General features: G+C 41.4%; 1 protein-coding gene across 10 annotated transcripts in view; it reads right to left on the bottom strand.

Moving 5' to 3' along the window:
- Positions 1-15258, bottom strand: part of NRXN3 (neurexin 3) — a 983905-nt gene that overhangs the window by 562609 nt on the left and 406038 nt on the right. For all 10 annotated transcript variants that reach the window (XM_075503346.1, XM_075503345.1, XM_075503342.1 and 7 more), the window contains 3 exons: positions 10771-11152; positions 9186-9376; positions 8501-8674 (listed from right to left, as the gene is read on the bottom strand). In XM_075503346.1, the coding sequence (XP_075359461.1) occupies positions 8501-8674; positions 9186-9376; positions 10771-11152 (747 nt within the window). The remainder of the gene's footprint in view (positions 1-8500; positions 8675-9185; positions 9377-10770; positions 11153-15258) is intronic.

The raw sequence follows: 15258 nt of genomic DNA, 5'->3' as shown, positions 1-15258 counted from the left end.
TAAAATGCCATCTAAATACTAAGGGAATTCGTAGTTAATAGATGGGGGGTTTTTTGTTGTTGTTGTTTTGGGTTTTTTTGTTGTTTTTTTTTTTTTTTTTTTGTAACTGAAATTCCAAAAAGTTATTTCTGTGGGGTTTGGGGTCTTTTTTTTTTTTTTTTTTTTTCCAAAGTCTAAGTTAAAAAGTTAGCTTTTACCTGCTGGTCTTACTCCTTAAGATCAGTACTGAGGAATCCAAGTCAGCTTTTTGTTTTGTAAAGCTCTGAGGGCCTTCTATGTCTCTATACACAACAGCTATTTGCCTGAACAATCATTAGGCATTTCAGGAAATCAGCCTGTGCTCTTACAGATATTCAGAAATTGATACAGTCAAACCCCCCAGCTCAAAAAAAAAAAAAAAACACCACCTCCATTGTTTGCCATGTCCTTCTTCAACCTAGATAGCCCCTCCAGAGGGGCAGGGGTTTGTCATTCTGTTCCTGTCTGAGAGGTGTGACTGCATCCAGTAAAAGGCACCAAATATTACATAAAAGCATCTTTCGGTTCAAACCAGTAACGGGGAAGAAGAACCTTCTCTACCTTGCAGGTCAGCTTTGGTCAACTCAACTTTGTTAGCAAAAAATAAAAAACAAAACAAAAAAAAACAAATCAAAAAAGCAAAACCAGTAAACAGGTTAGTATAAAGGCAGATAAACCAGGGTCACATCACTTTAAATAAATAAAAGCAATTGGTATAACCATCACAGCCAACATGCATAATCAGTACATGCAGAAATGACAATGTAAGCAACAAGGACACAGAGGGACATGGCTACCTTAACTCAACCAAGCAACAGATAACTAAACCACACACAAGAGAGACGAAATGCATTTCATTCACACACACACGAGGTCACAGAATTTACAGATAGTAGAAAGAGAAGGGAAAAAATATCACATTCTTAACACCCATCTCTCAGCATTTACCCATAATTTAAGAGACATTTTGTCTCATTTGAGAAATACTTAGAATCCATTTAAGTAAAAAATCTATTTGACTTTCAGCACATTAGCCAAGAATATTTTTCTTTTGTTTCTACATCCAGGTTCTGGATCTGAACTTAAATCTTCTGTCTCTCATAACAGCACAGATTGCCCTGGCTTTTTGTCCAAAGTGGATTTATTGCCAGAAAACCATAGGGGACTGATAACTCTGGAAGACAACAACGTCTGTTTATCCCAAGAACTGAACTTGACACTGGATGTAAAGTGACAGTAATACCTTGCCCCCACACAAGCTGTTGCCTGCTCATGGATTTCAACACATCCTTAAGAAAACTTGCATCAACAGGCAAAGAGACAGTTCAGGCTTTAGACCCATATAATCTTCGTCAGTCTCATCAGAGCGATCAACAGGAATGACAGTAGTACAGGCTCACTCTTTTACTTAAGTAGGAATGATCTTGTTATCTGTGGCCAAATTATAGTCCACATGGCAAAAGAGAATCATAGATCTACCCTGAAAATTGCGGAGCATAAAAAAGCAAAATAAAACAATACCACTGATGCTCTTCCATTTAGGCACAGGATATATATTTTTTTTTTTAAATGGAGTCCAGTTCACAAGGAAGCCACACAGATTTTTGATGTGTTATACCTTGATTCTAAGTTTTCTCTTTCAGCATGGAAAAAGCAGATGACAAAGATGGGAGTATAGGCAGCAGCTCCTGAATCCCTTGCCACTGAAGGTTACATATTTCTATTATACAGCACAGTGGGAACAACAAAACACCAAATCACTGACCTCATTGCTCAAAAGATGGGTATTTAAGAAGTGTATACTCACCTTTATAACCTTCTGTTCTTAAAAAGCTCTAATATCACAGCTGATATTGAAGAGAGATTGGTAGGTCTCCCTTTCTCCCATTGTGTCTTTTACAACCCAATAAATTAGAACTAGCATGTACAGATGCCATTTCCTGTGGTTCCTATGAAGTTTAACATTTTGAATCTTTGCTATTGTTTTACAGCCCACAAATGACTCAAGATGGCAATTACCTTCCCTTTTGAGCTAGTCAGATTTTTCTTCCCACTTCTAGAACTGCTCTACTACATAGAGCCATAAAATCCCCAGAGTTCTTTAAACAAAATGCAAAAGAAAGGGGAGAGGGGTGGAAAGAGGAGGAGGATGCATTTTTCCATGCATCATCTTCGACACATATTCTAACAAAGTAATTTCTGTGTAACAAACAAGCACTTTTCCTAACTGCCCTGCTCCTCATCTTCTTTGTAGCTGAGCTGGAGCAAAGCTTATATTTGTTCCATAATTCCAGTAGCACTGTGACAAGGGAATACAAAAGCATAAAGAACAGGAAAGCTGTCACACCATCATGCAGTAAATTAACGCTCCTCTCCTCAATGGACAACCTTTGATTCCACAGAGAAAGTGAAGTATCACCAGATTTGAAGTTTCACTACTGAGCAGATGAAGGGTGAAATCCTTTCTGACATTATCCTGCTGCGAGATTTTAAGCATGAGATTAGATTTTCTTTTTTCCACATACTGCTTAGTATGCAAAATGCGTTTCTGATTATCCAGCCTGTGTGTGTCATTCATGCTTTTCATGCACCGGTGAATTCCAAAGGTTAACCATACTATTTCATGGAAAGTAGCACAAGATTGTGATTTTACTGCAGGATCTGGAAGAAGATTAAATTAGGACCAAAAAAAGTCCCAAAACACCTGGAACAGTGTCAGCCAGTTTAATAATAATCACTCTCCTTTGTGAGAAGCTGTTATCAGTGGAACAGGTGAGGAAAGCTGAAGAGGAGAGGAAGAAGCCACATCTCTATAGCACATAGTAAACTGCCTTGTAGAAGAAATACAATATTCTTTAACCACTGCTGTTAGGTTTGTTTGGCTGGGGGCAGGATGGGGTGAACGTGACTATTTAGAACGCGCAGCTGAATTTCGGATAGCTCTAGGGCCCATGGTAAGCAACATAAGGATGTCCAAATAAAGGAAAGGAAAACACAGGAGAACATACGGCAAATTAATAAAGAGGTGTAAAAACACGCCAAATGCAGTGTCCTGGTTTCGGCTGGGATAGAGTTGATTTCCTTCCTAGTGGTTGGTGTAGTGCTGTGTTTTAGGTTTTAGTATGAGATTAATATTGATAACATGCCGATGTTTTGGCTGTTGCTAAGCAGTATTTACACTGGTCAAGGACTTTTTTTTCAGCTCCCCATGCTCTGCCAGGTGCCCAAGAAGCTGGGAGGGGACACAGCCAGGATTGTTGATCCAAACTGACCAAAGAGCTATTCCATACCATATGACATCATGCTCAGTATATAAAGCTGGGGAAGCAGAAGGAAGGGGGGGACATTCGGAGTGATGGTGTTTGTCTTCCCAAGTAACCATTACGTGTGATGAAGCCCTGCTTTCCTGGAGATGACTGAACACCTGCCTACCCATGGGAAGTAGTGAATGAATTCCTTGCTTCGCTTTGCTCACACACGCAGCTTTTGCGTTCCCTATTAAACTGTCCTTATCACAACCCACGAGTGTTCTCACTTTTACTCTTCCAATTCTCTTCCCCATCCCACCGCGGGGGGAGTGAGCGAGCGGCTGCGTGGTGCTTAGTTGCCGTCTGGGGCTAAACCACGACATGCAGGAAGGACTCATTAATATTTAGGGTAACATTTTTAAACTCCACAAAAGGTTGGACTTCTGCTTAACTTCTTCCAGGACCAGTGAGGAAAAAACAGTGAGTCACTCAGTTTTGACTTTTGTGGATGGAATAAACTGATCCATTCATCTAGTAGTAAGACCAGGAATGAAGTGCTCAGCAAAAAGAATTTATTTTAGAAGTCTAGAATCAAGGTGGAGCTGATCCGAAGTTTAAATTGGTTTACTTTCAAGGAAGAAAAGGTCACCTGGAACAACTTCTTCCATCCTCCCAACTCTTGCATACACACCCCAGTGCAGACATCTTTTCTCTCAAGCTGTGTATGTCTGACAGAGAAATGGATATAGCCTGTATTACTCCAGCTCAGGAGCTGTATAAAAATTTCCAACTACAGCCCATAGGCTGTTGAGCTGGAGACTGGAGAGAACCAGGTCACGAACAGCTGCTTTTCCTCAGTTTCTAATGCTTTGCTCATCTCTAGAGGCCTCCACCCACTACTTCAATGTACTCTACAAGACGTAGTGAATTTCATACTCTCATCCAAATAGATAAATACCATGTGCCTATTTTCTGGGTGGGGAGAGTAAAGCCCAAAGTAGGTGGCAGACTTGCTTGCAAGCTTCTAGTAGAAGTGGGCTGCCAATATGAAGTCCTTTCTGAGAACTGACTTTGCCTCTTCAGAGTGTTTGGCAGCCTGACCCGACACCGACACAAGGACCATTTAAATCTTAACCATTTCCGTACCTTTTGTACCTTTTCTCTCAGGCTGTCTCACTGACCTGTTTTTTTGGGTGGTGGTAGGGGGAAGGGCCTTCTTGCTACATAAAAGATGGTGATGAAAGCTGCAGTTAGCACAAGAGCTAAAGATGCTCTGTGGAAAATGAATAAATATATTGGTATAATATCATTACCCTGAAACTTCATTCCTCTCACAGTTGCGTGTAGCACCTCAACCCAGAACAGATTTTACACACCAGGCAGCAAGAAGGTTTCTGGCTTTGCCGAATACCTTCCAGGGAAACACAAGCTGCCACTACAGATCTGACCAGACTGTCAAGATCAATGAAGAGCTGCCTGTTGTTCCTGAAAAATCAGAAACGCAGGAATTGCAAAAGAGCAATAAAAATAAACCAGACCACCACATGCAAAAAAGAAGGGGTGTGTGGTGTGGAGCTTTAACTCCGTGGGCTCATTTGACATTTCAGACACTCTTGGGTTCTCTCCTTCCAGATAATCACCCACAAAATTCTTTGCCAAAAACGATGGTCCTACAGGACACATCAAAACACAAAACAGGTCAGTGTGGCAGCTATCATCTTGTCCAGCACACCAGTGATTGAGTGGCAGACTTCAAAAGTTGAAACCTTAAGTTTGTACAGCACACAAGCAAGCTGCATAATGCAAAAGGAAGCTGACACTTCAGCTAACAAACAGGATAAAGAGGTTACTTATATGTGCTATCCTAAAAAAATCCCACTGTAGATAATTTAAAGAAATTATAGAAATAAAATTAATCAGAGATAAAGTAATTCTTGCCTTAGGTCTTGAACTACCTTTTTTATTTTTTAGGACTACTATACACTATTAAACTCCAGCTACTTTCAGTCTCAAGGATGCCTGTATTTCAGTTAATGACTCCCATATATGGCCTAAGAATGCTTTGGGATTCTCTAGGCCCTAAAGAAAAGTTCTCATATAAATATCATTTATATTGAAAGTGCTTTCTGCTTCTGCTCAAGTAAGAGCACTGCCTGACCCATCACTGGAACGCAGCTACTTGTATGATGTGGTATTTGTGCTTTGGTGCACGGCAAGGTTGAATTACGCTTGAGCACATAAGAGGAACAATGTGGCCAAGGAAGTTCAACGGCTTGTTCAAACAAAATAAAAAGAGGTGGCAGTAGAACCAAGACAATAAAGACTATTATTTTCCTATTAAAACTTGTGAATCTTAATTGGTGGTATGGAATAGGGTAGTGAAATACATGAATAGAGATAACAAACACAAACAGGATGCAATGATGTCACCCATTTGTAGGGGTACTGGTCTGTCTTAGGTGGGACAGTGCTGTCTGCTGAGCTGCATCTAACATTCTACTATTCTCCAGGCTTCCTTCCTCCCCACATCCTTTGATTCTGTCCTGAGATCAAACTGACAGTTTCAGAGAAAACAGCTGCCACCTTTTAATCTCCTCTGCTTCTGAAACCAAGCCGCAACAAGAGGCAAGCATTAGCAGAAATCTCTCACACCACATTTGGAAGGCAAAATTCATATGTGGGGATAGAATGACATTTCTTTAAGCATGCATGTTCTCATCATGTATGTCGCCCCACTGCCCTTCATGACAAAACAAGGAGATGTCCTGCAAATCAACACACAGCACAACTGTTCACCCAAAAAGCCTGTGATCGTTTCTTACACACACATTTAAATATCATGAGACAGCAAGAACTGCTTGAGACTTCAGCCCTTAAAAACGTTGTTAAGACTGCACCCAAGATTACTTCAGATGGAAACAAAATAGGGATACTTAAATAAGGACCAAACATGCTTAGAGTTTTTCTTTTTTTTAGAGAAAGGGGAGATAAGTGTGACTTTCAGTGGCAACTGTAAGAACAGGCACCAGCAGGCAGCAGTCAAGATGCAAGATAAAGCCTTGGGGATCACTGTGATTCAAAAAACAAATGAAACAGCTTTCTGGTGACCTAATTCTCAGTTTTTTTACTAATCCTAAACACGTTGGCAAAGAAAACGGCTTCCTCTTCAAGCAGTTCCTCTGGTACTGCGCAGGGACCATTCAGGAAGATAGCACAGGCACTGCTTTGCAAGATCAAGTTATTCCAACGGCAGAATGAGGTCCATCATTGACCTTCCCACACAGTTTTTTAGCTCTGTCTCCAATGTTGAATCTTGTTTGAAGGGCTTTAGAAGAGAAAGGGAACTTAATTTCCTGACATTTCTAAGAATGAACCAATCTCCACATTCAGGCAGCAGCTGTGCTGGTACCAGATTGGCACACAGACAAAGTAAGTGCCACATTACATGTTTTGGGAGTGGCACTGACATTACGCAACCTCAATAACAGGCCACTAAATCACAGAACTGGACTGGGTACAGCAGAAGGAAACACCATAGCTCTAATAATGGTGCAGTCTTCTGAGAAAGCATCATGAGACTGTTCCTGAGCCACACAGAGAACAACAGGTTAGTCTAATGAGAGGTCCTCTGAAGAAGAAGAGCTAGTAGAGATAACATGCAGGCTATATAGCCAACAGATTAAGCTAATTTTAAAGAGAAGAATTACCAGAAATCACTAATATTAAAGAATAGATTTCAGTGCACCGAGGATAATCAGAAAAGACATTTTAAAAAAACCCCAAATGCATTTTTTCCCTTGAACCTTATAAACAACAGAACAGAAAAGGTGCACTTTTGGTATTTTGGCTCTGCCACAAATGGGCAAAGCCACAAGTTCTGCTACACTATGCTCATTTCCACAAGGAACAACGTGGTTAACAGACACTATTAAATATGGCAGAAAGACAGAAAAAAGAACAGCCTACAGCTGTGCAGCACTTACCAATGCTGTGAAATTTGAGTTGACATTGAATGAGCTCCTGTGACAGGGCACAAAATTATCACAAACCAGTGTATTATTGTGGGAGTGTGGAAGGAGGGCTGAGGCACAGGAGCTCCCAGCCAACCAGAACACTGGGAGACAAGGAAGGGATCAGATTTAATTGGACTGGCAATTTGGTGTTTCATGAATACTCAAAGGTAGCACTAAGATGATTACTTTCATTCCTAAGAAGAAACAGTCTCGACAAGTGGCAAGGCTTCAGCATGAAGTAACCTGTAATCTTGATATGGTAGGGAAATATGATCAGGGAGTAATTTCACTTTGTGAAGTCCCGTCTTGAAGGATCAGTTTGGGACATACATCTTCTTAGCAAATGTGCATACCAGACAACTTTACTGATAAAACTAGCTTCTTCTAGTGACTGGTAGCCAACACAGCAGACTGGTATTCAGTGGAGCTAGACCTAATGATGATTTTCATTTAACCCAGCCAGCAAAACCTTGGGTTTTTTGATGGTAAGTATCCAGAGTGCTTTAGGAATTGATACCATATGCATGTTACTGAGTCAGTGCTGCTGATATCAATACTCTTTTAATTAATGGGAGCTTAGCAGGAACAGTAAATTATTTAAAGAAGCTTCAAGAAATCACTACTATTTACATGCTTCAAAAAGCCACTCATCACATTTGTTTCTAAACTGGCTGGAAAAGAGAAAGGTTTCCCAGACAGCAGAGACAATGCCCCCAGTGCTTTCATTGGAGGCCCACATCCTCAAAAAGGAACTCCAGTTTTCATCCAATCTTCATCCTCCAGTTCCTTCTACCTTCCATTTCCCTGCCTCTACTTGGCCTTCAAAGTACTTACGTCCATGAATCCCAAAAAAGGGTACTCTGAAGCACAAGTGAATTGAGGACTCAGAACATCTTTCAAAGTATTTTAAGATTACTGTAATGTTAATAAACCACTCTGAGAAAAGTACTAGTAAATAGTAGTCCATCCCAGTACCATTCTTTCCACTACTGGAGGTACCACCTCATAGGGGATGGAGCATGCAAGAGAACAGCTGCTAAGCCGCTCACAGAAGCTAGCTATCCTTATGCTGCATTTGGAAGGCATAAGTGTCGTGAATGAAATCACGGTGAAAGCAAACTAATGAAATGGACAGTAAGGTGGACAAGTAGATGGACAGGGGGCAGCAATGAAGTAAGAGGGGAGTGCTTGAGAGGGGAACTTCTCTGAAATCAATTATACCTTCGCATCCACGCTCAATCTGCCCACTGCGGTGCAGAGCGTCATTGATTAGATCAGGCAGACGCCCATTCAAGTCCACAGATGCTAGACAGCCCTGAAATCCATCACGTGAGGCCACTAGCTTTGGGAGGTTGCTATACATGCCTTGAGCTAGGCCAGCAATGTAGAGATCACCTAGAGGAGAAAGGGGTAAACATAGGAAAAAAAGGAAGTTATATACCTTCTAGAGTGGCTTTCCCCTCTCCCAACATGAATATAGCAAGCTGAACAGCTGCTCAGAAAAAGTTAAAAGCAGAGCAAGATACTGTGCAAGAAGTCATTTCTGCCTCCTTTACTACAAAAAAAACAAACAAAAAAAACCCCCAAACAAGCAAACAAAAAAATCCCAACAAAAAACAATACACCCAGACCTGACACCCCCCCCCCCAAAAAAAAACCCAGTTGTAATTGCACCCTAGCTAGGAAAAACTGTAGGATGACAATCAATTTCTGAAAAAGCAAAATATGACAAACTATTCTGCTACAGGAAGTTGCCAAACAAAGAGAAAAATGAAATTGGAAGTCAAAAATCAGCAAATTCCAGATTTACTGTTCTGTAATGCATGATTCCTGCAAGCTTTCTCTTGTTTACTGGTTGAGCCCCACAAGAATAAAGGGGGGGAACTGTCAGTCTTGTAGAATTTACCTTTAAGATCCAGATTTTTGGCACCATTTATAACCTGAGTGACCACCTTAGTGTCCACCTTTAGGCTGTGTGTGTTACTGTTATCTCTGGTGATGACGACATTGTGCCATTGGTTGTCATTAAGAGGACGATCACTGTTGCCTTTGATAACATTAGGTCCATTTCCAAGGTCAAACACATAGTGTATATACCTGTAAACATAGCAAGAACTAGTTAAAAATTGTGTAAGAACTCCAGCGCTACTGACCCTTATTCTAGCCAGAGTTGATAAATTAACTTACAAAAGTCACAAAGAGAAGTATCTCTGGGTTAGAAAGTTCTAGTAAGCCACTGATTTGAAAAGATATAGTTGTTTCCTTCCCACCAAGAAAGTGTAAGGATCAGTATTTTGAGATTACAACATTTGGAGTAATCAGATTCTAACCATAAAGTATTCCTCTTTTTCACAAAGTTCTTGCAGGTCCACAAAAACCCTGTCTGTGCATATAATTATTTTTTAAAATTGGTAATATCGATAAAGGTACTGGAGAGCAACATTAGATATGCTTATCTGGGGCATATATTCCCCAGGTTCATTCTGAGTTTTGAATAACTCCCTTAGGAAGTTAATTGGGAAACTCACTCAAAATATTGTACTAAAATTCACATGAGATCCTAGGCTTATTCAAACAGCTGGAAAACAATTAGCAAAGCTTTCAGCAAAAAATAAAGACCCTGACAAAGACTGAAGTCATGGGAGTGTTACCCTGAATTATTTATATAGTTCAAACACAGAAATCCACCTGAGGATAGAACAGAAATATTCTACTTAGAAAGAAAAAAAAAAAGACAACAAAATTCAACTTTCAACAGAGCACCAGGAGCTCATGACTCTTGCTTTTTTTATTACTCAATGTCCCACTTACAGAAATATGTGCAAAGTTAAAAATGAAACAGGATTGAACTATAGTTATACCGAAATAAACAGGACTTGTAAACTGTATTTGTGGATAACATGTCTACTGTGACTAGATGAGTATAAGAGATCAAAATTTGTTCAGCTAACAAAGGATTTTTTTTAATAAGCCGTTGGTCTTGTGAAAAGAATATAGTGGCTCAAAAGCAAGCTGAGTTTGCTTTTCCTCAAGCATCACCAGCAGAAATACAAATTCCGCAGCCCATATGTTCTTTTTTTCCTTCAGTGGAGATGGCAGAAACATGAGTCTGTTACAGGAAAAAAAAAAAAATAAAATAAAAGGGGAAAGAGAGACTCAGAGCCCTCAGCACATTTCCTCCTCCTCTGCGCTATTCTGCAAGGTTAACAGGACAAAACAGTGGCCTAACTAGATCCAAAGGACTTAAAACATTAATGTTATTAATGTTTCACACTGTAAAAGTGTCTTTCCCTCAGCCACAGGGGGAAGTCAGTGATAAAATCAGGAGTCTTAAGCTTCTGTGTTTATGTCTAAGTGCTCTGTCATACACCTCAGCCAACAGAGAAAACATGAGTATGAGATGAATTTCTCTTTATGCAAGCATTTTAAGCTTACCTATAAGTAAGTTTATCTATAAATAACCTGGTAGAATATAGCAGAAAGTCACTTACCCCTTGACTAGTTCAACTGCGATAAAGTCATTGCCGTCACCACTGTTAAAGAGGATGAAGCCATCGGCTGAGGTGGTCTTGAACTGAAAGAAGAGGTGCATGGACGTATAAGCCTGCAAGGTGGCCAAGCTCAGGTAGCTGCTCTTGGTCTTGAACGTCACAGGGTCAGCTATAATGTTGCGGAGACCAAAGCGTGCCTTCAGCTCGCAATAGTCAATGTCACCGTTCTTGCACAGGTCAATGTAGAGCATCCCATTGAACATGAGGCTCTGCAGGTGGCCAATGAAACTGGAGGGGATGACAGAGATGTACCGTTTCTCCGTCATGATCCCTGTCTCAATGTTGTGGAACTCCAAGCGGGTATGATCACCAACCATTGTGCCTGAAGGACAGAAACAAGGAGGAACATGCAGAAAGCCCAGGGATCAGTAACAGGTTATACAGAGCCCTTCACCCTCCTGTTTCCAGACTAACAGCAGTACTAACTTAATCCTATCTAATCACTGTTTGGCAGCTTGCACAAGAAAGAATGTATAGACTCTTGGTGGTGAGGCTTGAGTCTAGCAGTTGCCAAGACCTGCCAGAAAAGAGAAGACAGGACTAAAGGGCCATGGGCAGCAAAGCTCTGTATTTTTCCCTGTGCTTCACAGACTTTCTTGTTTGCAAAAAAGACTAGGTCTCTCCCTTAAAGCCTACAGTGATCTATTTGATCCAACAGTCCATCTGTCAAACAACTCGGACACTTCTGAAACAACTCTTAAAAGTGTGCTTCCTGAAAACACTCAATAAACATAGATTAATATAAAAAGAGTAGAATGAGAAGTGAGAACAGTCATAAACCTGCTAATGTTTATTCTGTTGTTCTCTCCTGGTGCCTTATGTTATTTCTCTTGTTTTAAGAGCACGGCAGTAGGGAAACACACAAGAATGCAACAGGCAAAAAGCCCTCCATATATTTAAATCATCAACTTACCACTTGGGCTATTTGTCACATTATGATGGATTTTAACCTCTCAATTAAAATATTCAAGCTATTCAGTATACCAAATATGTCAGACTACTCTTGAAGCATATTTAAATGTTTCAGTAAGTGTGCTAGGCATCAGTACAGACACAGAACCCACACAGACAGATGAAATACAACAGTATGCTAAAAGACTAGTTTGAGTACAAAGACAAGTTGGGCAACATCAGAATAAAAACCATTACAAACAACCTTATTTTAGTCCTCTACAGTTCTTCATTAAGATAGTTTTAACTATTTGGTCACACAAGTGACTATCCTTTCTACACAGGCCTTGTGCCATTCAGTATACAACAGGCATAATATTAAATTCATTAATTACTCAGCATTTAATTGTTTTCTCATCATTCAGCGTACAACCATTATTCAAACTCTGCTACAAATATGTTGTTATTTTTTCTCTCATGAAATTTTCTGCAGCGTTGTATTGAGTTTACGTGGCGAGGTGCTGGCTGTGGGGCGTCTGGAGGGTGGTCCCTGTGAGGAGAGGCTGGGGCTGCCCCGTGCTGGACACAGCCGGTTCCAGCTGGCTCCGCAACAGACCCACGGCAGGGCACAGCTGAGCCCAGCAGCCAAGATGGTGGCACGTCTGGGAAAGCATATTTAAGAAAGGGCAAAACGCTGCCTGTGAGTGAGGAACAAAGGAAAAAAACAAAAACAAAATGAAAAACCCTGCAAACACCAAGGTCAGAAAAGGAGGAGGGGGAAGAAGCGCCTCAGCTACCAGAATGGTAATTCTCCAGCAGCCCATGGAGAAGACCACAGTGTAGCAGACACTCACACTGCAGCCTGTGGAAGACCCCCATGCCAGAGCAGGTGGATATTTCCTGAAGGAACTGTGGCCCACGGAGAGCCCACAGTGGAGCAGGTTTTCCTGACAGCCTGCGGAGAGGACCCACACTGCAGCACTTCATGAAGGACTGCTGCCCGTGGGAAGGGCCCACACTGGAGCAGGGGAAAAATGTGAGGAGGAAGGAGCGGCAGAGAGGAACTGTTACAGACTGACCACAGCCACCATTCCCCATCCCCCTGCACCACTGGGCAGGGGGGAGGTAGAAGAGTCAGGAATGAAGGAGCAAACCTGAGAAAAGGAGGAGGTGGGGCAGGGTGTTTTACTTTTTGTCTTTGTTTCTCACCAACCAACTCTACTTTTAATTGGCAATAACTTAAATTAATTTTCCCCAAGTCAAGTCTGTTTTGTCCATGACAGTAATTGGTAAGCGATTTCCCTATCTTTATCTTGAAGCACGAGCCTTATCCTATTGTCTCCCCTGTCCTATTGAGGAGAGGGAGTGAGAGAGCAGCTGGGTGGGTGTCTGGCAGCCAGCCACAGTCAACCCACAACTTCAGCAGCACAGTGTGCAAATTATCCTCAAATATTCACTTCATCTTCTACCACTCCTCCAAGATTAAGGGATATTACTTTCAATTTTACATACACAAAGCTGAGGAACAGAGACATCAACACATAAACAGTTTTAGATCTCAAAAAAGAAATATTTGGCATCCAATTTAGTGGAATATGTAACTACTTCAGAGTACTCACTGGTTTTGAGGCTCAGCACTTCTAGATTGTGTTTGCAAGATTCTATATTGTGTTTGCAAGATTCTATATTGTGTTTGCAAGATTCTATATTGTGTTTGCAAGATTCTATATTGTGTTTGCAAGATTCTATATTGTGTTTGCATGGCAAGGTCTTGGTAGCGGGGGGTGGGGTGGGCTATATGGGCAGCTTCTGTGAGAAGCTGCTAGAAGCTTCCCCTATGTCTGATAGAGCCAATGCCAGCCAGCTCCAAGACAGACCCACCGCTGGCCAAGGCCAAGCCCATCAGCAACAGTGGTAGCACCTCTGGGATAACATATTTAAGAAGGGGGGAAAAAAAACCTGCGCAACAGTAACTGCAGCTGGAGAGAGGAGTGAGAATAGGCAAGAGCAACAACTCTGCAGACACCAAGGGCAGTAAAGAAGGAGGGGGAGGAGGTGCTCCAGGCACCAGAGCAGAGATTCCCCTGCAGCCCGTGGTGAAGACCATGGTGAGGCAGGCTGTCCCCCTGCAGCCCATGGACGTTAACGGTGGAGCAGATATCCACCTGCAGCCCATGGAGGACCCCACGGATGTGCCCGAAGGAGGCTGTGACTCTGTGGGAAGCCCATGCTGAAGCAGGCTCCTGGCAGGACCTGTGGCCCTGTGGAGAGAGGAGCCCACGCTGGAGCAGGTTTGCTGGCAGGACTGGTGACCCTGTGAGGGACCCACGCTGGAGCAGTCTGTTCCTGAAGGACTGCACCCCGTGGAAGGGACCCATGCTGGAGCAGTTCATGAAGAACTGCAGCCCATGGGAAGGACTCATGTTGGAGAATTTCATTGAGGACTGTCTCCCATGGGAGGGACCCCATGCTGGAGCAGGGGAAGAGTGTGAGGAGTCCTCCCCCTGAGAAGCAAGGAGTGGCAGAGACTATGTGTGATGAACTGACCACTTTTCCCTACTTTTGCATGTTTCTCTACTTAACCTTCTAGTATGTTACTAATATAATTACTGCACAGGTAAAGTCCTTCGTTTTAGAAGATTTTCCAAAGGAAACAGCCACACTACCTGTTGGTCTCTCTGCCTCCAATAACATTTTAACATGCTGGTCAAATTCAATCAGGTTTAAAAGAAAAGAAGGGTCAAAAATATTTAAATTCATACTAGTTTTGTGAAAAATTGACACCTGGATAAAGACCTGAATAAATGTTTCCAGCGTACTATAGACAGACAAAATTTAGCAATAATATCCTGCTTGATTGCATCTGCTGGTCAGTTAGCATATATACACAAGTCTTGACTAGTCACTGCAAGAGGTATTTCTGAGTCATTGGGATTATACCTGGCAGACACACCGATCACCATAGCTGAGTCCAGGACAAACTCCTCTCTTAATTCCCTCAGGTCATATTAACTGGGACTTACAAGCTTTCTAATATTCTGTGCTATCTCCTTAAATCTCCTAGTATTTCTCAGCTAAACAGTTCCCAGGTGTTAAAAGACAAAAAAAAAAAAAAAAAAAAAAGATATATTGATAGGCCCTTCAAGACTTTTCCTACTATTCACAACATATTTTTTTCTGTTGGGGACAGAATGAAAGCTGAAAACGTTTATAAGACACTTGGATGATACATCCTGGCTTGTGGTGTATAAAGAATCAGATTAAATGAACTGATGGTCTCTTTCTTGCTTAGGTCCTCTTGAAACACTGAAATATTCCTAACTCACCTCTCATGACCATGTACAAAGTGCAATTTTTCAGTTTATACTTTGTCCAAATGTGATCAAGTTTTTGCAAAGACAGCAAACAAGCACAGTTGTTATTAGAAAAAGCGCTTTCAAGTATCTATTCCAAATACGAAAAGAAAATATTACACAAAACTATTTTTTCACTTATTCCCAATTTTAGCAGTGGATCTAAATTTAAAGACAATTATAC

The sequence above is a fragment of the Mycteria americana genome, chromosome 5 (genome assembly GCF_035582795.1).
Source record: "Mycteria americana isolate JAX WOST 10 ecotype Jacksonville Zoo and Gardens chromosome 5, USCA_MyAme_1.0, whole genome shotgun sequence".
Lineage (NCBI taxonomy): Eukaryota > Metazoa > Chordata > Aves > Ciconiiformes > Ciconiidae > Mycteria > Mycteria americana.
Note: the sequence above shows the minus strand (reverse complement) of the source record. Positions and strands in the feature narration are given on the sequence as shown.